At 64.9% G+C, this 26,053-nt stretch overlaps 2 protein-coding genes and 1 long non-coding RNA gene across 4 annotated transcripts in view; 1 reads left to right on the top strand and 2 right to left on the bottom strand.

Annotated features, from left to right (window-relative positions):
- Positions 1-1,123: 1,123 nt before the first annotated feature.
- Positions 1,124-19,533, bottom strand: MYO1G (myosin IG). The gene is made up of 22 exons (XM_082323575.1): positions 19,389-19,533; positions 17,571-17,779; positions 17,394-17,487; positions 16,502-16,667; positions 16,373-16,426; positions 13,723-13,818; positions 13,509-13,625; positions 11,326-11,532; positions 11,106-11,251; positions 10,176-10,290; positions 7,785-7,955; positions 7,645-7,715; positions 6,049-6,123; positions 5,816-5,948; positions 4,646-4,812; positions 4,370-4,577; positions 3,773-3,996; positions 2,962-3,106; positions 2,752-2,856; positions 2,551-2,664; positions 1,597-1,751; positions 1,124-1,520 (listed from the first exon to the last, which is right to left on the bottom strand). Exons 1-22 carry the CDS (start codon positions 19,481-19,483, stop codon positions 1,364-1,366), a joined length of 3,024 nt encoding a protein of 1,007 aa, XP_082179701.1. The 5' UTR covers positions 19,484-19,533; the 3' UTR covers positions 1,124-1,363.
- Positions 19,534-19,664: 131 nt separating this feature from the next.
- On the bottom strand, positions 19,665-20,927 carry LOC309596012. The gene is made up of 3 exons (XR_014229425.1): positions 20,644-20,927; positions 20,015-20,116; positions 19,665-19,810 (listed from the first exon to the last, which is right to left on the bottom strand). It is a non-coding gene; the product is annotated as an uncharacterized lncRNA (long non-coding RNA).
- A 278-nt stretch (positions 20,928-21,205) lies between these two features.
- Positions 21,206-26,053, top strand: part of CCM2 (CCM2 scaffold protein) — a 40,305-nt gene continuing 35,457 nt past the window's right edge. The window contains exon 1 of one of the 2 annotated variants that reach the window (XM_082323640.1): positions 21,206-21,450. In XM_082323640.1, the coding sequence (XP_082179766.1) occupies positions 21,421-21,450 (30 nt within the window). In that variant the 5' untranslated portion in view covers positions 21,206-21,420. The remainder of the gene's footprint in view (positions 21,451-26,053) is intronic. The other variant, XM_082323641.1, reaches the window with a different exon arrangement.

Genomic DNA, 26,053 nt, shown 5'->3' with positions numbered 1-26,053 from the left:
CCATCCCATCTCACCCCATCTCACCCCATCCCATCCAACAGATCCCAGCCCACCCCATGCCAGAGATTCCATCCCATCCAGTCACCCCATCCCCGCTGATCCCATCTGTCCCGGTTCCGGCTGGGACACAGTTCCTCTCCCCCGAGCAGCTCGCATAGCGCTGTGCTTTGGATTTTGGATGAGAGCAACGCCGATGCCCCCCTGCTGTTCCGGTTGTCGCTGAGCAGCGCTTGCACTAAATCAAGGCCCTCTCGGCTTCCCGCGCCCTGCCCGGGGCACGAGGAGCCGGGAGGGGGCAGGGCCCGGCCAGCTGGCCCAGACTGGCCCAAGGGCTATTCCATGCTGTATGGCGTCATGCCCAGTACAGAAACTGGGGGGAGCTGGCTGGGGGGCAGCGATCGCTGCTCGGGGACGGGCTGGGCATCGGTCGGCGGGTGGTGAGCAATTGCACCGTGCATCGCTTGTTTTGTATATTATCATTGTATTATTATTATATTGTTATTACCGCTATTCTACTTTATTTTACTCCAGTTATTAAACCGCTCTTGTCTCCACCCACGAGTTTTCTCACCTTCACCCTCCCAGTTCTCTCCCCCATCCCACTGGGGTGGGGAGCGAGCGAGCGGCTGGGTGGGGTGAAACCACGACACCGCCCCATCCCATCCAGCCCACCCCACCCCACCCCACCCCATCCCATAGATCCCAGCCCACCCCATGCCGGAGATTCCACCCCGTCCTGTCACCCCATCCCAACTGATCCCATCCCATCCCACCTCCATCCATCCCATCCCATCCCAACTGATCCCATCCCATCCATCCCATCCCATCCCAACTGATCCCATCCCATCCATCCCATCCCATCCCACCTCCATCCATCCCATCCCAACTGATCCCATCCCATCCATCCCATCCCACCTCCATCCATCCCATCCCAGTTGATCCCATCCCATCCCATCAATCCCATCCCATCCCATCCCACCTCCATCCACCCCATTCCCATCCACATCCCCATCTCATCCCACTTCCATTCATCCCATCCCCATCCCATCCCATCCACATCCCCATCCCATCCCATCCCAGCCACCCCCAGCCCTGGGCACGCAGGGTCCCCAGCCGTGGGGCAGAGTTTTTGGGGGACCCCAGCCCTGGGCTGGGGGGGCTGCGGGGGTCCCATCCAACTCTTTATTCCCGGTGCACACAAAGGCTTCGGCATCATCCCATGGGATGGACGGAATGCGTGGTTGGGGGTCACGAGGCCGCGGTGGGTCCTGAGCAGAGGCCGGCGGGGCAGGGTGCAGGCAGGGGGCGGGCAGGGCACGGGCAGGGTGCAGGTGGGGGGCAGCGGAGCTGCTCCCCCCTCCCCTCATCTCCCGGGCCAGTAAAGCACGAAGCCATCGCGGCTCTTGCCAAAATCGGGGGTGGCCGCGTCCGCCCGCGTCTCCACCGTCAGCAGCCGCCGGCGCCCACGTAGGCTCAGCTGGATGCAGTCGGAGACCCGGACCCGCAGCTCCCGCTTGGTCCTACGACATCCCGGCATCAGCGGGGGCTGGCGGGGTGCCGGGACCCCCCCAAATCCCCAGCCCCGCCCCAACTCACGCTCGGCAGTGCTCCAGGAGGACGCCCACCAGCTCGCCCACCCGGTTGTCCCCCGCCGGCTGCGTCTTGTGCAGGCACACGGCCAGGTCCTCCTGGCTCTGGGTGTGGAAGACCACCAGCTGCGCCCCGCAGCTCGTCACGCTCAGCCCTGTCACCTGCGGGGACGGCTGGGGGTCACCGCCGCAGCTGTGGCTGCGTGGGGGGCTCGGGGCCATGGCATGGCCGGCGTGGTGTGGCCAAGGCAGCGTGGCCAATGCACTGTGGTCAGCGTGGTGGGGACAGCGTGGTGGGGACAGCACTATGGGGACAGCGTGGTGGGGACAGCGCGGTGGGGACAGTGTGGCACAGCCAGTGTGGTGGGGACAGCGTGGTGGGGACAGCACTATGGGGACAGCGTGGTGGGGACAGCGCGGTGGGGACAGTGTGGCACAGCCAGTGTGGTGGGGACAGTGTGGTGGGGACAGTGTGGTGGGGACAGCACTATGGGGACAGCACTATGGGGACAGCATGGTGGGGACAGCGTGGTGGGGACAGCATGGCATGGCCAGTGTGGTGGGGACAGCACTATGGGGACAGCGCGGTGGGGACAGCGCGGTGGGGACAGTGTGGCACAGCCAGTGTGGTGGGGACAGTGTGGTGGGGACAGCGTGGTGGGGACAGCACGGCATGGCAAGCACAGTGGGGACAGCGCAGCATGGCCAGCGTGGTGGGGACAGCACTATGAGGACAGCACGGTGGGGACAGCACAGCGTGGCCAGCGTGGCGGGGACAGCACCATGGGGACAGCACTGTGGGGACATCATGGCAGGGACAGCATCACATCTCTGTTGCAGGGGACTTCACCGTGCCAACGCGGATGGCCCTGGCATGTGGCCGTGGGGACCCCAGCTCGCCAGAGCAGGGCAGGGGGCCCCGAGTGACCCTGGGGACACCGGTGGGGCTGGGGACACTCACGGTGCTGAGGGGCAGCGCCCGCATCACCCGGTACTGCTGCCGGGGCTCCAGCTTGTAGAGGTGCTGGTCCGTCACCAGGATGGCCCGGTCCCGGCTCTTACCAAAGCGGTTGATCTGCGGGGACAGGGCCAGGTGAGGGGACACGCCGGGGCGGGGGGGTGACGCGGACGCGGCGGCCGGCCAGGACGCGCCGCCCCTCACCTTGCGGACGTGGCAGGAGAAGAGGACGGAGCCGAAATGCACCTTGTCCTTGAGGGTCTGGAGGCGGCGGGCGAAGGGCAGCGCCAGCCCCGGGTTCTCGCTGGGCTGCGGGGAGCCGCGGCGTGGGGCGGGGGTGGCACCCCGGGGTGGGGCGGGGGTGGCACCCCGGGGTGACCCACGGGGCACCCCCAAACCCGCCGTTGCCCTTACCGAGGAGAGGTAATCCCGCGCCCAGCTGCGCTGGCAGCCCCACTCCTTCCGCAGCCCCGCCAGCGCCTCCATGGCGGCCACCTTGGCCCGGATCTGCCCCATCTCCGAGGGGGGGATGTTCTTGACGATCTGCCGCGCTCGCCACCTGCCGCGGGGGGACACGGCGCGGTTGTGTCACCGTCCCATGCCCCCGTCCCATGGCCCCCCCGTCCCATGGCCCCATTCCACATTCCCAACCCACGCCCCCATTCCACGTCCCTGTCCCACATCCCCGTCCCCATCCCACGTTCCCATCCCACATTCCCAACCCATGTCCCCATCTCACATCCCTGTCCCCATCCCACATCCCTGTCCCACATTCCCAACCCACATCCCCCACATCCCCGTCCCACGTCCCTGATCCACGTCCCCATCCCCATTCCATGCCCCTGTCCCACATTCCCAACCCACGTCCCCATTCCATGTCCCCATCCCATGTTCCCGTTCCACGTCCCCATCCCACATTCCTAACCCACATCCCCATTCCATGTCCCCATCCCATGTTCCCGTTCCATGTCCCCATCCCACATTCCTAACCCGCATCCCTGTCCCATGTCCCCATTCCACGTCCCCATCCCATGTTCCCGTTCCATGTCCCCATCCCACATTCCCAACCCATGTCCCCGTCCCACGTTCCTGTCCCACATTCATGTCCCCCTCCCACGTTCCTGTCCCACATTCATGTCCCCCTCCCACATCCATGTTCCCATCCCACGTCCCTGTCCCACATCCTCATCCCAGCGCGGGAGCGGAGCGGGATCCGGGACGGTACCTGCGGAAGAGGCGCTGGCTGGCATCCTGGAAGCGCGCCAGCACCGCCGGCGGCTCCGGCCAAACCACGCTTTTGCCGAAATCGGGGAGGGTGCGGACGGCCTGGAAGCGGCGCAGCAGCTCCCGCAGGTACGCCTTCACCTTGTGCCGTTTGTAGTAAGCCATGATGGTGTAGGCAGCGCGCAGGTAACGGCAGCGCCGCCGCGCCAGGGCGCCGCGCCAAGCCTGCCGAATGCCGACAGTCAGGGCGGGCGCTGCCCCGCGGATCCCCCCCGGGAGCGTGGCTGTGGGTGCCCGGCGCCGCACCCCGGCACCGTGAGGCCCCCAAAATGCTGCTCCCCGCCCTGAAACTCCCCGGTGCGGCCCGTGCCCTGCTCCAATTCCCCAGTGCCGCGCCCTGCGCCAGCCGGCATCCTGCCCCATAGCCTGCCCCACGCCATGCCCAGCCCCGGGCACAGAGCTGCCCCCCTCCAAGCCCAACCAGCGCCCGCTCGCCCCTCCAGCACCCATCCGGCACCCCGGGCACCGGGGCGTCCCCGCAAGCCCATGTCACCCCGGCGGAGCTGAGACCGAGCCAGCTCGTGCCACGTGTGCCCACCTTCTGCAGCAGCAGGACGATGATGGGGATGAGCTGCGCCCGCTCCTGCTCGAGGCAGAAGAGGGTGCGGGGCGTGCGGATGAAGACCTTGGTGTGGCCGTAAGCCACGTCGTCCTGGAAGCCGTGCTGCTCCAGGAGGGCTTGCGTGGCCTCCCGGTCGCTGGCCATCAGGTGGTTGGGCCACGTGTACTCGCAGGTCATCTTGTACCTGGGGGGACAAGGCGGGGTGAGGGGGCGCGGGGGGGGACAGGGGGTCCCACGGGGCGCGGGCCGTACCGCAGGAGGAAGCGGTTGTAGGGCTGGCGGTAGGCGAAGCCGGCGCGGCGCACCCGGACGTTCTCCAGCAGCCCCAGGTAGGAGACCTGGTGCCGGCAGCGCTCCTCGTCGAAGAGCGTCGGCGACTTCTGGTCGTTGGGTTTGATGCAGCGCACGTAGTAGGGCTCCTGCGGGGGACGCGGATGGGGTGGCACCACGGTGGCACCCGTGAGTGGCACCGAGCCCACGGGTGTCCTGGGCTGGGGAGCTCCGGGCACGCAAGGTGGGATTGCACCGCGCACGGGTGGCATGGGGACGGGAGGCCTCGATGGCTTGGGGACACGCCAGGCTGGCACAGGGACATCTTCACTGGCTTGGGGACATGCCAGGCTGGCTTGGGGACATCTTGGCTGGCTTGGGGACATGCCAGGCCGGCTCAAGGACATCTTGGTTGACTGGGGACATGCCAGGCTCGTTTGGGGACATGCCAGGCTAGCACAGGGACATCTTCAATGGCTTGGGGACAGGCCAGGCTGGCTTGGGGACATGCCAGGCCGGCTCAAGGACATCTTGGCTGACTGGGGACATGCCAGGCTCGCTTGGGGACATGCCAGGCTAGCACAGGGACATTTTGCCTTGCTGGGGACATGCCAGGCTGGCTTGGGGACATCTTGGCTCACTTGGGGACATGCCAGGCTGGCTCAAGGACATCTTGGCTGGCTTAGGGACATGCCAGGCTGGCACAGGGACACCTTGGCTGGCTCGGGGACATGCCAAGCTGGCTCAAGGACATCTTGGCTGGCTTGGGGACATGCCAGGCTGGCACAGGGACACCTTGGCTGGCTTAGGGACATGCCTGGCTGGCAGAAGGACATGCTCAGCTGGCTTGGGGACAGACCTGGCTGGCTTGGGGACATGCCAGGCTGGCTCAGGGACACCTTGGCTGGCAGAGGGACATGCTCAGCTGGCTTGGGGACAGACCTGGCTGGCTTGGGGACATGCCTGGCTGGCTCAGGAGCATGCCCGTGCATCTTGGGCCGTGCCCAGCTGCTATGGGGACATACCAAGATGGGTTGGGGACGTGCCCAGCTGGCACAGGGACATGTCAAGTTGGTGCAGGGACACGCCAGGCCGGTGCAGGGACACACCAGGCTGGCTTGGGGACGTGCCCAGCTGTCCCCGGTCCCCTACCTTGGAGGCGAGGTTCTCCACCAGGGCCACGATGGAGTTCTTGAAGAGCGTGCCAGTGGTCAGCGGGCGCTTGGTGACCTCGGTGATGCTCTGCTCGCCGTCAGGCCACATGTCACGCAGCACGGGGTCCGCGCTGGGGATGGCGTTGGCGTGGGGCTGGCAGCACCGGGAACCCCGCTCCCGCCCCACGGCTGTGCCACCAGGCCCCCAGCTGTGTCCCCTGTGTCCCCAACCTGTTGTAGAGGAGCCGTTTGAAGTCCTGGAAGAGCGTGTCCTTGTTCTTGTCCAGGAACCCCTCCACCGAGTACCTGACGGAGGGGGACACCATGCTGGGGACCATGCAGCGGTGACATGTGGCCCTGGGGGTGGCCCTGGGGGCACTCGTGGAGGCCAGGGGGCTGTGGGGTTCAGTGCTCGTGGACACCGAATCCCCCCGACCCTGTCCCCACTGTCCCCAGGGCATGGCATGTCCTACACAGGCTGTCCTGCTGCACGTGGCCTCTGGGGACCTCCCAGACCCCGTGGGACCCCAGTGGTGCCCCAAATGGCCTCCCATGGTCCTAAATGGCTCCACACAATCCCCCATGGGTCCTCAAAGCCCTATGGCCAACCAAGGCCACCCCATAGTCCCCCAGGGGCCCCTATGGCTCTCCATGGTCCCAAATGGCCCCCTCATGGTCTCCCATGCCATCCCAAGGTCCCTCATGGCCCCCCACAGCTCTCCATGGCCCCCCGCGACCCCACAGCCACTCATGATGTTCATAGTCCCTGATGGTCACCCACATTCCCATGGCCCCAAATGACACCCCCCCCAAATCCCCCATGGTCCCCCATGACCCCAAACCATCTCCCATGGTCCCTCAAACCCCCTCCATGCTCCCACATGGTCCCCCATGGTTCTTCACGGCTCCATGGTCAACCCTAGACCCCCAAGAGCCCCTGTAGCCCCATGGTCCCAAGTGGCCCGCCACAGTCCGCCATGCCATCCCAAGGTCCCTCATTGCCCCAAGTCCACCCATGGTCCCCCATGGTGCTCTGCAACCCCATGGCCACTCATGATGTCCATAGTCTGTGATGGCCACCCACATTCCCATGGCCCCAAATGACACCCCCCCACATGCTCCATGGTCCCCCATGACCCCAAACCACCTCCCACAGTCCCTTAAGCCCCCTCCTTGCTCCCACATGGTTCCCCATGGTTCTCCAAGGCTCCATGGTCAACCACAGACCCCCAAGAGTCCCTATAGCCCCACAGTCCTAAGTGGCCCCCCATGGACTCCCAAGGTTCCTCATAGCCCCAAGGCCACCCATGGTCCCTCACAGTTTTCCATGGCCCCACCATGACCCCATGGCCATTCACGGATGTTCATGGTCCAAGATGGCCACCCACACTCTCATGGCCCCAACTGACCCCCTGCCAGTCCCTCATGGTTCCTCATGATCCCCACAGCCTGATGGTCCCCCATGACCCCAAACCACTTCCCATGGTCCCTCAAGACGCTCCACAGTCCCACACCCCCCTCCATGCTCCCACATGGTCCCCCATGGTTCTCCAAGGCCTCGTGGTCAACCATAGACCCCCCAAGAGCCCCTATAGCCCCATGGTGCCAAGCGGCCCCCCCATGGCCCCCATGCCCTCCCAAAGTTCCTCATAGCCCCAAGGCCACCCATGGTCCCCCATGGTTCTCCAAGGCCCCATGGTCAACCCTAGACCCCCAAGAGCCCCTATAGCCCCATGGTCCTAAGTGGTCCCCCACAGCCCCGTGGCCACCCGATGACACCCACAGCCCACCGTAGACCCCCCATGTCCCCCCCAGCGCCCCCCTCACGTGACATCTCCAGCATAGTGCTTGATGCGGAAGTCCCGGTTGAACTCCATGGTCTTGTCTGTGGGGCAGAGCTGGGGAGCAGGGGGGTGTCAGCCCCCTGCCCAGGGACCCCCCGCTCCCCCCGACCCCCCCAGAAGCACCTTGCGGCTGGTGTAGTGGGGGTGGCGGCCGAGGCGGGCGTCCATGGAGGCGAGGAAGAGGGGGTCGGTGATGGTCCCCGCGGCCAGGCAGGCCTCGTCCAGCAGCGCCAGGATGCCGCGGTGCGGCTGCTCCACCAGCTCCACGATGGGCTCGTTGCTGAAGTACTCGATCTGGGGGGGCCGGGGGGGTGGGCACCCCGAATTGCCCCCCTGGGTGCCCTGATTCAGCCCCATGCACCCCAAATCTGGCTCTGCCAGGCGATGCCCCACCAGCTCCCCCCAAGCCACTCACCATCTGCCAGGCAATGTCCCCCCTGTCTCCCCTGAGCCCCCCAGGCTCTGCCAGGCGATGCCCCCACGTCCCCCCCATGTCCCCATGCCCCTCACGCTCTGCCAGGCGATGCCCCCATGTCCCCCCCATGTCCCCATGCCCCTCACGCTCTGCCAGGCGATGCCCCCATGTCCCCCCCATGTCCCCATGCCCCTCACGCTCTGCCAGGCGATGCCCCCATGTCCCCCCCATGTCCCCATGCCCCTCACGCTCTGCCAGGCGATGCCCCCATGTCCCCCCCATGTCCCCATGCCCCTCACGCTCTGCCAGGCGATGCCCCCATGTCCCCCCCATGTCCCCATGCCCCTCACGCTCTGCCAGGCAATGCCCCCATGTCCCCCCCATGTCCCCATGCCCCTCACGCTCTGCCAGGCGATGCCCCCATGTCCCCCCCATGTCCCCATGCCCCTCACGCTCTGCCAGGCGATGCCCCCATGTCCCCCCCATGTCCCCATGTCCCTCACGCTCTGCCAGGCGATGCCCCCATGTCCCCCCCCATGTCCCCATGTCCCTCACGCTCTGCCAGGCGATGCCCCCATGTCCCCCCCCATGTCCCCATGTCCCTCACGCTCTGCCAGGCGATGCCCCCATGTCCCCCCCATGTCCCCATGTCCCTCACGCTCTGCCAGGCGATGCCCCCATGTCCCCCCCATGTCCCCATGTCCCTCACGCTCTGCCAGGCGATGCCCCCACGTCCCCCCCCATGTCCCCATGCCCCTCACGCTCTGCCAGGCGATGCCCCCACGTCCCCCCCCATGTCCCCATGTCCCTCACGCTCTGCCAGGCGATGCCCCCATGTCCCCCCCCATGTCCCCATGCCCCTCACGCTCTGCCAGGTGATGCCCCCATGTCCCCCCCATGTCCCCATGTCCCTCACGCTCTGCCAGGCGATGCCCCCACGTCCCCCCCCATGTCCCCACGCCCCTCACGCTCTGCCAGGCGATGCCCCCATGTCCCCCCCCATGTCCCCATGTCCCTCACGCTCTGCCGGGCGATGCCCCCATGTCCCCCATGTCCCCATGCCCCTCACGCTCTGCCAGGCGATGCCCCCACGTCCCCCCCCATGTCCCCATGCCCCTCACGCTCTGCCAGGCGATGCCCCCATGTCCCCCCCATGTCCCCATGCCCCTCACTCTCTGCCAGGCGATGCCCCCATGTCCCCCCCATGTCCCCATGCCCCTCACGCTCTGCCAGGCGATGCCCCCATGTCCCCCATGTCCCCATGCCCCTCACGCTCTGCCAGGTGATGCCCCCATGTCCCCCCCATGTCCCCATGCCCCTCACGCTCTGCCAGGCGATGCCCCCATGTCCCCCATGTCCCCATGTCCCTCACGCTCTGCCAGGCGATGCCCCCATGTCCCCCCCATGTCCCCATGCCCCTCACGCTCTGCCAGGCGATGCCCCCATGTCCCCCCCATGTCCCCATGCCCCTCACGCTCTGCCAGGCGATGCCCCCATGTCCCCCATGTCCCCCATGTCCCCATGCCCCTCACGCTCTGCCAGGCGATGCCCCCATGTCCCCCCCATGTCCCCATGTCCCTCACGCTCTGCCAGGCGATGCCCCCATGTCCCCCATGTCCCCATGTCCCTCACGCTCTGCCAGGCGATGCCCCCATGTCCCCCCCATGTCCCCATGCCCCTCACGCTCTGCCAGGCGATGCCCCCATGTCCCCCATGTCCCCATGCCCCTCACGCTCTGCCAGGCGATGCCCCCACGTCCCCCCCCATGTCCCCGTGCCCCTCACGCTCTGCCAGGCGATGCCCCCATGTCCCCCCCATGTCCCCGTGCCCCTCACGCTCTGCCAGGCGATGCCCCCATGTCCCCCCCCATGTCCCCATGCCCCTCACGCTCTGCCAGGCGATGCCCCCATGTCCCCCCCATGTCCCCATGTCCCTCACGCTCTGCCAGGCGATGCCCCCATGTCCCCCCCATGTCCCCATGCCCCTCACGCTCTGCCAGGCGATGCCCCCATGTCCCCCATGTCCCCCATGTCCCCATGCCCCTCACGCTCTGCCAGGCGATGCCCCCATGTCCCCCCCCATGTCCCCATGCCCCTCACGCTCTGCCAGGCGATGCCCTCCCGCTGGTACTCGGCCTGCTCCTGCCGCAGGATCAGCTCGATGAAGAGCTGCTGCAGCTTCTCGTTGCAGTAGTTGATGCAGAACTGCTCGAAGCTGCGGGCAGGGGGGTCAGGCCGGCCACCGCCACCCAGCCCCACGCCATGTCCCCTGCACACCCTGCCCTGCCACGTGGCTCCCCGAGCCACATGGTCCTGCCGGGGACCTCCTGGTCCTGTCCCTCCATGTGTACCTTGCGGTCCTGTCCCTCCTGGGTCCCATCTCCTCCATGTGTCCCTCCTGTCCCTTCCACATGTCCCTCAGGAGTCCTCCCCTGCTATGTGTCCCTGTCCCCTCCATGTGTCCCTCCTGGGTCCCGTCATCTTCATGGGTCCCTTGTGGCCCTGTCCCTCCATGTGTCCCTCCCAAGCCCTGTCCCCTCCTTGAGTCCCCCCCCGGGTCCTGTCCCCTCCACATGTCCCTCCTGGGCTTGTCACCTCCATAGGTCCCTCCTGGCTCCCATCCCCTCCCTGTGTCCCTCCTAGGTCTTGTCCCTTCCACATATCCCTTGGGCATCCTCCCCTGCTATATGTCCCTCCCAGGCCCTGTCCCCTCCCTGTGTCCCTCCTGGGTCCTGTCCCCCCCGTACGTCCCTTGGACATTCTCCCTCTCAAGCCCCGTTCCCTCCCCGTGTCCCTCCTGGGTCCCATCCCCTCCCCATGTCCCTCCCAGGTCCTGTCCCCTCCCTGCGTCCCTCCTGGGCCCCCGTTCCCCCCACGCATCCCCCCAGCCCCTGTCCCCTCCAGGTGTCCCTCCCAGCCGTCCCCGTCCCCTCCACACACACCCTTCCCATCCCCAGTCCCCCCGCCATGTCCCTCCCGGGTCCTGTCCCTCCACGTGTCCCCGTGTCCCCCACCCCCGGGCCAGGTCACCTGTTGGTGTCAAAGATCTCAAAGCCGTAGATGTCGAGGACGCCGATGACGGTGCTCTTGCCGTGAAGGCGGGCGTCGTAGCCGCGGGCGGCGATGCTGGCGTTGATACGCCCCACGATCCAGCAGAAGAGCCGCTCGTAGATGGCCTGGGGACGGGGACAGGGTCGTGGGCACCCAAGGGTGCTGCGGAAGGACCCGTCACCCCATGTTCCCTCCCTACCTTGGCGCACGCGTCCCGGGCGTAGGCGGCCTCCTTGGGGCTGTGGCCCTTCTCGATCAGCTCCCCGCCGCCGGCCGCCACGGTGCGGGTCAGGAGCGCCTGGCGCAGGCTGCCGGGCGCCGTGGCCGTCAGCTCGGCCAGCACCGAGAGCTGCGCCGCGTCCTCCACCGCCGCCGTCTCGCCCTCCGCCACGAACCTGACGTTGCCCTGGGGCGGCCCCGCCACGCCACGTTGGCGGATGAACGTGGGGGGACACCTGGGAGCCCCCAGAAAGGGGCTGGGGTGTCCCAGCACCGGCCCCTCCTGCACCATGGGCTGTGCTGGGCCATACAGGGCTGTACTGGTTTGTATTGGGCTGTGCTGGGCCGTACAGGGCTGTACTGGTTTGTATCGGGCTGTACTGGTTTGTATTGGGCTGTGCTGGGATGTATAGGTCTGTACTGGTTTGTACTGGGCTGTGCTGGGCCATACAGGGCTGTACTGGTTTGCATTGGGCTGTGCTGGGCCATGCTGGGTTACATTGGGCTGTACTGGTTTGCGCTGGGCTGTGTTGATTTGCATTGGGCTGTGCTGGGTTTCACTGGTTTGCACTGGGCTGTGGTGAGCTGGGCTGGTTTGCATTGGGCTGTACTGGGCTATACTGGTTTGCATTGGGCTGTGGTGGGCTGTTCTGGGCCATACTGGTTTGCATTGGGCTGTTCTGGGCCATGCTGCTTTGCATTGGGCTGTTCTGGGCCATACTGGTTTGCATGAGGCTGTACTGGGCTATACTGGTTTGCATTGGGCTGTTCTGGGCCATACTGGTTTGCATTAGGCTGTACTGGGCTATACTGGTTTGCATTGGGCTGTGGTGGGCTGTTCTGGGCCATGCTGCTTTGCATTGGGCTGTTCTGGGCCATACTGGTTTGCATTCGGCTGTGCTGGGCCATAGTGGTTTGCACTGGGCTGAGCTGGGCTTTGCTGGGCTGAACTGGTTTGCATTGGGCTGTGCTGGGCCATACTGGTTTGTGTTGGGCTGTATTGCACTGCATAAGGCTTCACTGGTTTGAGCTGGTCTTTACTTGTTTCCACTGGTCTGTACTGGGTAGTGTGGGACCATGCTTATTTGTATGCTCAGGGCCATACTGGTCTTCCTGGGGCTGTACTGGTGCACAGGGGCTGTACTGGAGCATGGAGGCCATACTGGTGTGTGCGGGGGCATACTGGTTTGCCCAGGACCATACTGGTCCGCCCGGGGCCATACTGGTCTGCCCAGGACTGTACTGGTGGCATGGGAGCTGTATTAGGGGTGGGGGGGCCTTACTGGTACGCGGAGGCCATACTGGTCTGCCTGGGGCCATACTGGTGTGCGGGAGCCGTACTGGTGTAGGGGGTCTGTACTACTGGGGGGGGGGCGTACTGGTGCTCGGGGGCCATACTGGTGTGGAGGGGGCTGTACTGGTCTGCCTGAGGCTGTACTGGTGTGAGGGGGCCATAATGGTGTGGAGAGAGCTGTACTGGTCTGCCTGGGGCCGTACTGGTGTGAGGGGGCTGTACTGGTTGGGGGGGCCATACTGGTCTGCCTGGGGCTGTAGCGGTGCGCAGGGGCCATACTGGCGTGTGGGGACCATACTGGTGTGGAGAGGGCTATACTGGTCTGCCTGGGGCCGTACTGGTGTGAGGGGGCTGTACTGGTTGGGGGGGGGCCATACTGGTCTGCCTGGGGCTGTAGCAGCATGTGGGGGCCATACTGGTGTGAGGGGGCCATACTGGTGTGAGGGGGCTATACTGGTGGGGGGCAGTGCTACTGGTGTGAGGGGGCTGTACTGGTCAGGGCAGGGGGGAGCATACTGGTTTGCCCAGGACCATACTGGTGCAGGGGGCCATACTGGTCCGCCTGGGGCCATACTGGTCCTCCTGGGGACATACTGATGCATGGGGAGGCATACTGGTCCGCCTGGGGACATACTGGTGCATGGGGAGGCATACTGGTCCGCCTGGGGACATTCTGGTGTGCAGGGAGCCATACTGGTGCGCCTGGGGACGTACTGGTCCACCTGGAGACATAGTGGTGCACAGGGAGCCATGCTGGTCTGCCTGGGGATGTACTGGTGCGCCTGGGGACATACTGGTCTGCCTGGGGCCGTGCTGGTTAGCACTGGTCTGTACTGGGGAGCACGGGGCCGTACTGGCGGGGGCCTCACCAGGTGCAGGATGGCGGCCAGGATCCGGCGCACGGAGCCCATCTCCTCCGGGGAGAAGCCGATCACGGCCATCGCCTCCTCCACCGCCCGGTAGCCGGCGGCATCGTCCCCACAGGCCTGAGGCCGGGGGGATGGCGTCAGGGGCCGGGCCCCCCCGCTGCCGCCGGTGCCCCCCGGTGCCGCCGGTGCCCCCCGGTGCCCCCGCCCCACTCACGCTGCCCTGGGCACCCTCCCGGGTGTAGCGGTAGGCGCCGGGGTCGCGGCAGAGGTGCAGCGCGGCCAGCTGCGCCGGCGCGGCTCCCAGCAGCAGCTGCGGGGATGGGGGGTGTCAGCGCCCGGGGGCTGGGACCCCGGCCCGGCCGCTGCCATCTTGTGTCCCCCTGTCCCGCCGCATCCTGGCCTGTCCGGCCTGAGCCGTCCTATCGCATCCTGCCCCATCCACCGCCGTCCCATTCATCCCATCTGTCCCATCCGCCCCATCCCACCCACCCCACAGATCCCACCCACCCCACAGATCCCACCCATCCCATAGATCCCACCCACCCCACAGATCCCATCCATCCCGTCTGTCCCATCTTATCTATCCCATCCCCCCCATCCATTTCACCCTTCTCATCCCATCCATCCCATCTCATCCATCCCATCCCCATCGCAACCTTTTCATCCCATCCTGTTCCCATCCCATCGATCCCATCCATCCCATCCCAGCCTTCTCATCCCATCCATCCCATCTCTATCCCATCCCCATCTCATCCCATAGATCCCATCCGTCCTGTTCTCATCTCACCCCACAGATCCCATCCATCCCATAGATCCCATCAATCCCGTCTGTCCGTCCCATCCCATCCTTCTCATCGCATCCCATCCCCATCCCATCCCACAGATCCCATCCCATCCATCCCATCCCCATCTCATCCCATAGATCCCATCCATCCCATCTGTCCCATCCCAACCTGTCCCCATCTCATCAACCCCGCCCATCCCATCCCAGCCCATCCCGTAGTTCCCATCCATCCCGTAGATCCCATCCTTCCCATAGATCCCATCCATCCCATCTTATCCATCCCATCCCAGCCTTTTCATCCCATCCTGTCCCCATCCCATCCCATCAAACCCACCCATCCCACCCCACCCTGTAGATCCCATCCATCCCATCTCATAACAACCATCCCATCCCCATCCCATCACATAGATCCCATCCATCCCATCCCCATCCCATCCCATCCCCATCCCATCCCATAGATCCCATCTCATCCATCCCATCCCCATCCCATCTCATCCATCCCATCCCCATCCCATCCATCCCATCCCCATCCCATAGATCCCATCCCATCCATCCCATCTCATCCATCCCATCCCCATCCCATAGATCCCATCCCATCCACATCCCATCCCCATCCCACAGATCCCATCCCATCCATCCCATCCCCATCCCATCCCATAGATCCCATCCCATCCCATCTGTCCCATCCCAACCTGTCCCCATCTCATCAACCCCGCCCATCCCATCCCAGCCCATCCCGTAGTTCCCATCCATCCCGTAGATCCCATCCTTCCCATAGATCCCATCCATCCCATCTTATCCATCCCATCCCAGCCTTTTCATCCCATCCTGTCCCCATCCCATCCCATCAAACCCACCCATCCCACCCCACCCTGTAGATCCCATCCATCCCATCTCATAACAACCATCCCATCCCCATCCCATCACATAGATCCCATCCATCCCATCCCCATCCCATCCCATCCCCATCCCATCCCATAGATCCCATCTCATCCATCCCATCCCCATCCCATCTCATCCATCCCATCCCCATCCCATCCATCCCATCCCCATCCCATAGATCCCATCCCATCCATCCCATCTCATCCATCCCATCCCCATCCCATAGATCCCATCCCATCCACATCCCATCCCCATCCCATAGATCCCATCCCATCCCATCCCCATCCCATCCCATAGATCCCATCCCATCCCCATCCCATATATCCCATCCCATCCATCCCATCCCATCCCCATCCCATCCCATAGATCCCATCCCATCCATCCCATCCCATCCCCATCCCATCCATCCCATCCCCATCCCATCCATCCCATCCCCATCCCATCCCGTCCATCTCATCTCATCTCATCCAGCCCATCCCATCCCCATCCCATCCATCCCATCCCCATCCCATCTCATCCATCCCATCCCCATCCCATCCATCCCATCCCCATCCCATAGATCCCATCCCATCCATCCCATCTCATCCATCCCATCTCATCCATCCCATCCCCATCCCATCTCATCCATCCCATCCCCATCCCATAGATCCCATCCCATCCACATCCCATCCCCATCCCATAGATCCCATCCCATCCATCCCATCCCATCCCATAGATCCCATCCCCATCCCATCCATCCCATCCCCATCCCATCCATCCCATCCCATCCCCATCCCATAGATCCCATCCCCATCCCATCCATCCCATCCCCATCCCATCCATCCCATCCCGTCCATCTCATCTCATCTCATCTCATCTCATCTCATCTCATCTCATCTCATCCAGCCCATCCCATCCATCCCATCCCATCCCCATCCCCATCCCATCCATCTCATCCATCCCATCCCATCCATCCCATCCCATCCATCCCATCCCCATCCCATCCATCCCATCCCGTCCATCTCATCTCATCTCATCTCATCCATCCCATCCCATCCCCATCCCCATCCCATCCATCCCATCCCCATCCCATCCATCTCATCCATCCCATCCCACCCATCCCATCCCATCCATTCCATCCCCATCCATCCCGTCCCCATCCATCCCGTCCCCATCCCACCCATCCCACCTGTCCCAGCCCATCCCACCCCTGGCTCACCTGGTAGAAGGCGTGGAAGTTCCTCTCTCCCGGCTGCTGCTGGAGGATCCGGGACTGGAAGAGGGAGCAGGGGGTGGGTGCCGGGCGGTGCCCCCGTGGGACCGGCCCCGCCCGCGGCCCCGCCCGCACCTTCTCCAGGAGGTAGTTGTGGATGTGGCCGCCGGTGGGGTCGCCCTTGAAGTCGAAGTTGATGTCCATGTACTTGCCGAAGCGGCTGGAGTTGTCGTTGCGGTTGGTCTTGGCGTTGCCGAAGGCCTCCAGGACGCAGTTGGACTTCAGCAGCACGTTCTTCACTCTGGGCGGCGCGGCGCGGTGCGGCACCACGGCACAGCGCGGCACCATGGCATGGCGTGACGTGGCACAGCGCGGCACGGCGCAGCACGGCACCACAGGGCTGCAGCCTCACCGATGGGCTCAGGACGCAGCACCCCTGGTCCCCTCACACCACCCGTGTGGCCGTGGGGTCCCCCAGTCCCCCCACACCGTCCCTCTGGCCATGGGGCACCCCAGGACCACCCACAGGCCCTTGGGGCACCCCTGGTCACCCCACACCATCCCTATGGCCATGGGCCACCCTAGGGCCCCCCACACCACCCCACAGGCCCACAGGGCATCCCTGGTTGCCCCACACCATCCCTATGGCCATGGGCCACCCTAGGGCCCCCCACATCACCCCACTGGCCCATGGGGCACCCCTGGTTGCCCCACACCACCCCACAGGCCCATGGGGCACCCTGGCCCCCCGCCCCCCCGTCCCTATGACCATGGGGCACCCTAGGGTCCCCCACACCACCCCACAGGCCCATGGGGCACCCCAGGCCCCCCCGGGACAACCCCACAGGCCCATGGGGCACCCCTGGTTGCCCCATACCATCCCTGTGACCAAGGGGCCCCCCAGGACCACCCCACAGGCCCATGGGGCACCCCAATCCCCCCCTCGCCCCCCAGCCCGGGGCTGGCAGCTCCGTGGGATCCGTGCCGCAGCACCCACCCACCGCCGGCGCCGCGGGGCCGGACCCACCTCTCCACCTCGGCGCGCTGGGTGGGGTTGGTGATGGCGGCGATGTACTGCATGATGTACTTGCTGGCCTCCGTCTTGCCCGCCCCGCTCTCGCCTGGCAGAGAGGGCAGGGGCTGGGCGAGGGTGCCCACCCGAGGGTGCCCCCCACCCGAGGGTGCCCCCCAAACCAGCCCCTACCCGAGATGACGATGCAGGTGTCCTTGGCGCGGCGCTTCATGGCCTTGTAGGCGGCGTCGGCCAAGGCGAAGAGGTGGGGCGGGCGCTCGTAGAGCTCGCGGCCGCGGTAGCGCTCCACCGCCGGCGGGCCGTACAGCGCCAGCGCCCGGTAGGGGTTCACCGCCACCACCACCTCCCCGATGTAGGTGTAGATGCGGCCCTGGGAGAACCTGCGCAGAGGGGCGGCCGTGGGGGGCACCCTGCGGGGTGCTGTGCCCTGGGGCGGGATGGTGCTGTGCCGTGGGGTGGGATGGCGCCATGGGGCAGGATGGTGCCGTGCCATGGGGTGGGATGGCGCCATGGGGCAGGATGGTGCCGTGCCATGGGGTGGGATGGCATCCTGTGCCGTGGGGCAGGCTGGGGGGCACCCTGCGGGGTGCTGTGCCCTGGGGTGGGATGGTGCTGTGCTGTAGGATGGCATCCTGTGGGGTGCTGTGCCATGGGGTGGGCTGGTGCTGTGTTGTGGGGTGGGCTGGGGGGCACCCTGTGGGGTGCTGTGCCGTGGGGCGGGATGGTGCTGTGCCATGGGGTGGGATGGTGCCGTGGGGCGGGCTAGGGGGGCACCCTGTGGGGTGCTGTGCCCTGGGGCGGGATGGTGCTGTGCCGTGGGGTGGGATGGTGCCATGGGGCAGGACGGTGCTGTGCCACGGGGTGGGATGGCATCCTGTGCCGTGGGGCAGGCTGGGGGGCATCCTGCGGGGTGCTGTGCCCTGGGGCGGGATGGTGCTGTGCCGTGGGGTGGGCTGGGGGGCACCCTGTGGGGTGCTGTGCTGTGAGGTGGGATGGCATCCTGTGCCATGGGGTGGGCTTGTGCTGTGCCGTGGCGCGGGCTGGGGGGCACCTTGCAGGGTGCTGTGCCGTGGGGCAGGATGGTGCTGTGCCGTGGGGTGGGCTGGGGGGCACCTTGCAGGGTGCTGTGCCGTGGGGCAGGATGGTGCTGTGCCGTGGGGTGGGCTGGGGGGCACCCTGTGCCCTGGAGCAGGATGGTGCTGTGTGATGCTGTGGGGCAGGATGGTGCTGTGCCATGGGATGGGATGGCATCCTGTGCTGTGGGGCGGGCTACCGGGGCACCCTGCAGGGTGCTGTGCCATGGGGCAGGATGGGACCCTGCACGGTGCTGTGCCGTGGGGTGGGATGCACACCCGGCAGGGTGCTGTTCTGTGGGGCGGGATGGTGCTGTGGGGAGGGGTGACATCCTGCAGGGTGCTGAGATACAGGGTGGGATCCTGTTGGGTGCTGTGCTGTGGGGTGGGATGCACACCCTGCAGGGTGGGATGTCATCCTGTGGGGTGGGGCAGCATCCTGCGGGGTGCTGTGGGGCAGGGTGGGGTCCTGTGGGGTGGGGCCCTACAGGGTGCTGTGGGGTGGGGTCCTGTGGGATGCTGTGGGGTGGGGTAGGGTGCTATGGGGTGGGGTGGGGTGCTGTGGGGTCCTGTGGGGTGCCGTGGGGCAGGGTGGGGTGCCGTGGGGCAGGGTGGGGTCCTGTGGGGTGCCGTGGGGCAGCGCCCATGGGCGCGGGCGGAAGCGCGGGGCCCCGCGGCCCCCCGCCGGGCGGGGCCGTGCCTCTGTTTCCCCCCGCGGGCGCCGCCCCGACGCTTCCTGCGCAACCGGGGTTCGGCGCCGCCGTCCCCCCGCCACCCCCCGTCCCAACGCCCGCGTCGCCGGGGCGCCGCCGCGGACTCCCGTGGCGCAACCGCCCGCGCCGGGGTCCAGCCGCCGGCCGCCTCTGCCCCCCCGGGTGCCGCCGCCGCCGCGGCGCCGTCCCCGTCCCCGCCGTACCGCAGGCGCAGGTTCTCCAGGAACTGCTCCATCGTCACCTCGTCCAGCAGGACGAAGTCGGCTTTGCCAAATTCGGGACCCTCCAGCTCCGCCATGCCGCGCCCGCCGCTTCCCCCTCGCCGGCTTCGCGCTTCCTGCGCCGCCAACGACCGCCGAAGCCGCGGCGCAGGCGCGGGCAGCGCCGCCTCCCGCGGGCGACGGCGGGGTGGGGCTGGGGACACCGAATTTGGGGGGGGGTTGGACCTCGACCGTCACCGCACTGTGCCAAAAAAAACCCATGGGGAAATCGGTTCTTTATTGAGATGGCGGCATCACCCTTTGTCATCCCAGCATCCCCAGTTAAACGCCGGGAACTGGGAGCGCTGGGGAGGACAAGCCGAGGTGAGGATCATCGGAGCGAGGGCCCCCATGGCGGCATCCAGCTGGAAAAGAAGGGGGGCAACCGTTAACACGACGACGATCGCGGCGCTAACGAGGCGTCGCCGGAAAACAGGCGGGATATCAATTCCATGGCTCGGCTCGCAGTTGTCGCGGCCAACCCGTGCTCACCAGTATTCCCAGTTCAAGTTTTTTAAACGGTAGGTTATTCCCAGTGAAGCCCAGCAAAGCACAAACCCCCTCCTTACCCAGCGAGGGAGGAGCGCGGCGGGCTTTGCCGGAACGCCGTCGTCCGGTTTTCCCGCCGCTTGTGCCGAAACCGGGCGCTTCCCCACGCTGTCACCTGACCTCTGAGAGAAAAGAAAACGAAAAGTTTGGGCTAAGGAAAAATTGGGCTCATGGCGATGCTGGGGGGGGGGGGGGGAGCCCCCCCAGGGCCCCGTCGGCCCCAGGTTCCCCCCCCGGCCGCGGGGTGTCCGGGATTTCTATAACCGCCCCCCGGGGAGGGCGGGGAGAGGCCTCAAACCGTCCCGGGGCTGCTCTGGCAAGCGCTGTAGGAATGGCGGGGGCCACGCCAGGCCCCCCCACGCTGGAGGCTTGCTGAGGGCGGGGAGAGGGGGGGAACCGGGCACGGGCGGACCGCCGCGGGCAGACGGAGCCCGCTCCCCCCGACAAGGCCTCAGGCGGCCTGTGGCGGACTACCCTTCCCGACATGCACCGCACCCCGCACGGCCCTCACATCGGCGGCGGGGCCCCAGCGGAGGGGAAGCGGCTCGCCCCGCGCTGTCCCGGAGAGCCCCCGCTCCGCCGGAGCCGTCCCGGCCGCGGATGACGGCGGATGGCGGCGGATGGGGCCGGGCCGCGCCGCCCTCCCTACCTGCCGCTGCTGCCGCCATGGCTGCGGGCAGGGCCGCGCCGGCGTCTGACGTCAGGGCGGGGCGAGGCGCCCCCTGGCGGGCGGGAGGGCGGAGCGCCCGAGGGGTCAGCGCATGCGCGGGAGCGCCGCTCCCGCCGCCGCCGCGGCCCAGGCCCGGGCCCGCCTCCCCGCCACCGCCGCCGCGGGACGGGACCGGGACCGGGACCGGGACCAGCGCCGCCCCCCGCGACCGGGCCCCGGCCAAGGGCTCGGCCGCCTCTAACGGCCCCGCGGACCGCTGCGGTGGGCGGGGCCAGGCTGACGGGCGGGGCCGGCGGGCGGGGCCACGCAACAGGCGGGGCGGGGCCGGTGAGCGGGGGCGTGGCCAGGGCGCGGAGCGGGCGGAGTCACATAGATGGGCGGAGACACGGGTTGTGCGAAGGGCGGGGCTAGGGCGGGCGGGCGTGGCTTGAGCGGGTTGGCGCATGCGCAGCGCGGCTCTCCGCCCCGCGCGGCGGTGGAGGACTGACGTCAGTCCTCCGGGCGGAGGGCGGGGCGCGGTGCACGCCGGGAAGCCGCCGCCCAAGATGGCGGCAGGATTGAAAAGTTGTTGGTGGCGCTGAGGCGGCTCCGGGCGGGCCGGGAGCGGGAGCCGAGCCCCGGGAGGGCCATGGCCGCCGCCGGGCAGTGAGGTTCGGGCTGCTGGGCCCCGCCGCTGCACCGAGGCCGGGAGAGCACGGCCGCTGCGGGGATGCCCCGGGGGGGGCCGGGGCCGCCGCAGCCGCCGCCGCCGGAGACATGGAGGAGGAGGGCAAGAAAGGCAAGAAGGTGAGAGCGGGCGGTCCGCGGGGCTCCTCGCCGCTGTGGGGCTGCCCTGGAGCGGAGGGGACGCCGGGAGAGGGGCCCTCCCTCAGCCCTGGGCCTGGGGGCTGCCCCGTCCCATGGGCCGTGGGTGCCCGGGCCCTCTGTGGCCCATGGCCGGGGCGCCTGGAGCCCTCCCGGGGGGGCCTGGAGCCCCTCTTGGCTTCTCAAGCCTTGCCTCCTACATCTGGTGGCTTCAGGCTTGTCTCTGTCCCAGCCAAGCGTCTCCCTGTCAGTGTCTGCTCTGAGGGCTGGGGCCTCTCTTCCCCCACTAAAAAGCTTCTTCCCCGTCTGGATGCGGGGCTTGGGGGGAGCCCTGCCCTGGCCCCGCTGCCTTCCAGGCACCCCCCGTGCTCAGCTATGGTGTGGGGCCGCTCCTGCTGCTCTGCCGGTGTCCTGGCACCCATCAGGGGCTGATTTACCCTTCTGCTTCTCTCCCCAGCCTACAAATGAGGCGAACAGTTAATGACAGGTCTTAAAATGTGGTCTGTAACCGTGCTGGATTGCTTTGTCTAGCGGTTGTGGTGTTAAACTGGGAATGTTACGTACTAATGCATCTGCTTTATATATTTATATATATATTGAGTCAAGTCTAGTCAGGATCGCTGACTATAAGTGCCTCAAAGGTCAGCGAGCTCCGTCTGTGTTGACTGCGAGCGGGCTGCTCCAGTTTCTCTTGTTTAAACCTATTTTTATGTCGCGTGGGGGAGGCGAAGCCGGAGCTGAAGGCCGAGGCTGGGACGCTCACCGAGAGCAGCGCTCCCTAAGCGAGGGGGGGGGTGGCTCTTTCTTTGCAAAAGAAACCCTCCCCTTGGTTTGGTGACATAACTGGGGGGGGGGGAAGCTTTTTTTAGTCGTTTTAGGGGCACCTGCAGTAACGGCGATCTCAGAAGGTGGCAGCAGAGGCTCCTGCTGAAACTGGTTTGAAGTGATGGGAATAGTTGCAGAATTAGAAATATCGAATGTTTTTTTTTTCCTTTTTTTTTCCTGGAGTTACCATACCGACTGCCTGCAGAGTCCGATTTAGAAAGTAAAACCACCGATGTCCCCTTGCGATGTCTGGTGACCCCGTGCGGCGCGGTGGGGTCAACAGCGCAGGTGGGAAGGGAAATTATTCACCTGGATGTGTCATCTTCCTGCTTTCCAGAAGAAACAGCTCCAGATGCTCGCTCCTGGGGCTGCGGGTAATTGCAGAGTAACTTTAGATGTAAGCAAATGCCTGTGCTTTGCGGTGGGCAGTGACCCCAGGGCTGGAAGCGGCGCTTGACTGAAATATGTAGACAAGATGTGATGCGTTGTAGAAGTGGAATAAGCTCTTGTCTTTGCTGAAAGCTGGTTTTCTGCTATTTGGGAAAAATCTGTTTGGGTTTTTTTTTTTACCTTGGCAAATGGTGCTTTCCAGAAATGCTCTTTACTTCTGTGGCCGGAGAGCGAGCGCTGGTGTAAGCTGGGACCTTTGTGCCGCCGTCCAGGTGCTTGTAGTGCAAGAAGAAGCAGCCAGCTCCTGCGGCTGTGGGTGTTCAGGATGGCTGAGGTGGCAGGGACCTCTGGAGATGGCCTAATCCAGCCTTTTCCTGGGAGCAGACTCTGTGTCCCATTGGGTTTTGAGGATCTCCAAGGATAAAGACTCTGTAATCTGTCCAGGCAACCTCTTTCGTGCTCACTCTCATGCCAAAGAAAATTGTTGGGTTTTTTTTCTTAAGCTTGAATGGGATTTGCTGTGTTCCAGTTTGTTCTCGTTCCCTTGTGTCCTGTCATTGGGAAGAGGCTGGATCCTGCTTTCCTCCCCCACCAGGTCCTTGTACACGTTGATGTGATCCCCCCAACCTCCTCTTCTCCAGACTGGATGATCCCACCTCTCCCAGCCTCTCCTCCTGTGATAGAAGCTCTGATCCCTAAACCCCCTCACAGCCCTTTCCCTGCGCCCGCTCCCGCATGTTCCCATCTCTCCTGTACTGGTGACCCCAGAACTGGCCGCTCCAGTCCCCCCGCTCTCTGCTTCCCTGCTGCATTGTAGGTGATCCCGATGGGTGAGGAGCTTGCCGAGACCCACAGGAGTGGGGCTGCAGCTGGGGAACAGGGGTGGCCTCTCCTGGGCTTATGGAGTTCCCTCGGTGCAAGTTTTCCATCGGAGCGGTAGTTAATTAACCCTTGGAGCAAATGCCTGCGGCTCTTTTGAGCTTGGACCGCTATCAAACATGGTTAATTTGGCTACGGAGACGGGCGTATTCATCCGCTGTGCCACAGAGCTTCCCAGCTGCGGGGAAAAACTCTTCTTCCCATTTTTTACATGCTCCGGATCATTCCGGAAGGCAGGGGCTCAGCCCTCAGCCGGCAGCATTACGGGCTGAAACGGGGCAATTGAGTTTCTTTAGCATGGCTCTGAAGGGGCATTGGGGCAGGACTAGGCAGAAAATCCCAGCCCTGCTTTGGGGCTAACTCCAGCTTTAGACAAGCCTGTACTTGTTAAACTGGAGCCCTGGAAATCCTGCCAGGAACTTGTGTTCCCCAGCTCTCGCTTTTGGCGGCTCACGCCAAGGAGGTTATCCCAACCGGAATGTGGCAGCGGCGGGACGGAGCACATCCAGCCCGCTCTTGGCTGTGGTCGTGAGAGCTGGGCCTTGAACAGGTTTGGGATAAAACACCCATTTCTCACTAATATCGTGAGGAAGGATGGATCGATTCGGAGCATGTTGGCTCCGGTTGTGCCGTGCCGCGTCCTCGGCGCTTGCCAGTGCGGCCAGCTGGGCCGTGGGAACCTGCCTGGAGCTGGAGAGCGGTTGGTCTCACGCCTGGGAGCCTCGGGCGAGGATGGATATTCCTGGTGTGCTCCTTCCTGGAAAGAGAAGGGGTGGAGGGAGGACGGAGGCAGATTTCTTGGCTGCCCTGGTTGTTATTTGCCTGTAGAGAGGTTTTTTCCTGCTGGGCTCTGCCACAGAGGCTCTTACAACATCTCGGATCTGCAGGATGGCTGCCAGGCTGCTGCAGGTGATCCAGTGCAAAGTGCTTGCCTAGTTTTCCCAAAGGAATTCTCTGTGGGTGGCATCGGATGTTAGCATAAAATTCCTGACTTTCCCAGCTCGGATATGGCCTAGATCTCCAGTGTCAGCTCACTTCGCCTCTTCCCGGGGTGAACTGAGCTGCTTCTGCCTGAAGTCTGAGGCCTCTTACAAACAGCTGCCTCAGCAGTTGCCAGATCTTCCTCGTAACACTGATCCCGATCCGTGGCACTAAATTCTTCGTGGTTTTAAATCCCGATTAATACTGAGGATATTGGCCAGTCCAGCAATTCCTTCTCGTGCAGATCATTGGGAAGCGTCTGCCAACACTGAGCTTGTAACTCCGAAGCGTGCTTCGCTCCGCGCCGGAGGACTTGGGCAGTGGGGTCGTGTTCTACGCTGGCGTTTGGGGGGGGAATGGAAAGCCGAGAAGCTTCTGGGGGGAAGCGAGGTGGTTATTAAATTGCTGAAATAGAGCTGGTTCTTCCTGAAGCTGGGTGTGGGGTGAGAGCCCAGCCTTAGCATGAAAAATATTGAGGGGCTGAGCTTGAAGTCCCAGCTTTGCGGGAGTTTCTGCTTGCAGGACAAGTTGCTTGAGCTTCCTTTGCTATCCCGAATATCCAGCTTGTTCATGCCGGAATAACCGCTGGGCTTTGAGCCCCTCACCTGCGTTTCTGTCTGAGACTCCCTTGCTGCAGGAATGGTTCTGCCATGACTTCCCTGATTTGGGCCCCTTGAGTGAACGCAACATCTGTATTTTTAGCTTGCTGGGAGGTTTTTGGGTTAATGAAAGCGCACATCTATTCAGACCCTACGCTGCTCTGCTCTCCAGCTAAAGCAAGCCGTGGGAAGAGCGTTCCTGTAGGCTGTAGGGACACCCCCTTGCTTTCATCCCATCCAAGACCGATGCAGCAGCCGCGACCCGATCCCCAGCCCTTGTGGGATGAGAAAATTTGTTGGGTGGGCTGGGGCTCCCTGTGATGAAGCTCCGGCTGGCGTGGCGTCTGGTCACGTCCTGCCTTGCGTCGGGTACGAGGGGTGTTTAGCCCCTTTCTCTGATCTCCGTACCCGTGCAGGAGTCCGAGCCGTAATCTGAAAACCTTCTTCCAGAGCAACTGTGGAGTCTTCGGTCCCAGGAGGTGCGGTGAGTGCTGCCGCCTCCTCCTCCGCTCCTGGCCTGTCCCTCACCGACAGATCTGGCGTGAAGTGTTTGTGCTGTTTAAAATGGTGTGGTTTAAAATACAGCTGGGGTTCAGCTGCGAGAGATCCTCTTGAGACCCCTCTTACTGAGCCTCAAGAGGCGTCAGGCTCCCGAAGCGGACGCAGATGGGTGGTGAATTGCTGGTCGAGGCGCTGCCCGTCCTGCTCTGTGCTTTAATCCAAACGCCTGGGCACTTTGGCTGCTGTGAAGCTGGGCGAGCTCAGCCAGAACGGCACTTAGGAGGCTGTCCTTGGCTCTCCCGCTCCGAGAGCGGTCTCCGATCTTCCTCTGTAGCTAGAACATCATTTGCTGACCTTTCCAGACAACAGACTCGTCTGAAGTGGCTAATATTTGATCTCTCTGCTGCACT

This window comes from Platalea leucorodia, assembly GCF_965183815.1.
Source record: "Platalea leucorodia genome assembly, chromosome: 1".
NCBI lineage: Eukaryota > Metazoa > Chordata > Aves > Pelecaniformes > Threskiornithidae > Platalea > Platalea leucorodia.
Note: the sequence above shows the minus strand (reverse complement) of the source record. Positions and strands in the feature narration are given on the sequence as shown.

Excerpts from the sequence above, each read along its gene's own strand:
- MYO1G (XM_082323575.1), bottom strand. The coding sequence starts at position 19,483 with ATGGCGGAGCTGGAGGGTCCCGAATTTGGCAAAGCCGACTTCGTCCTG. Across the intron at positions 17,488-17,570 it reads CACCTGCATCGTCATCTCGG|GCGAGAGCGGGGCGGGCAAG; the intron begins GTAGGGGCTGGT and ends CCTCTCTGCCAG. Across the intron at positions 4,813-5,815 it reads TGGAGAACCTCGCCTCCAAG|GAGCCCTACTACGTGCGCTG; the intron begins GTAGGGGACCGG and ends CGTCCCCCGCAG.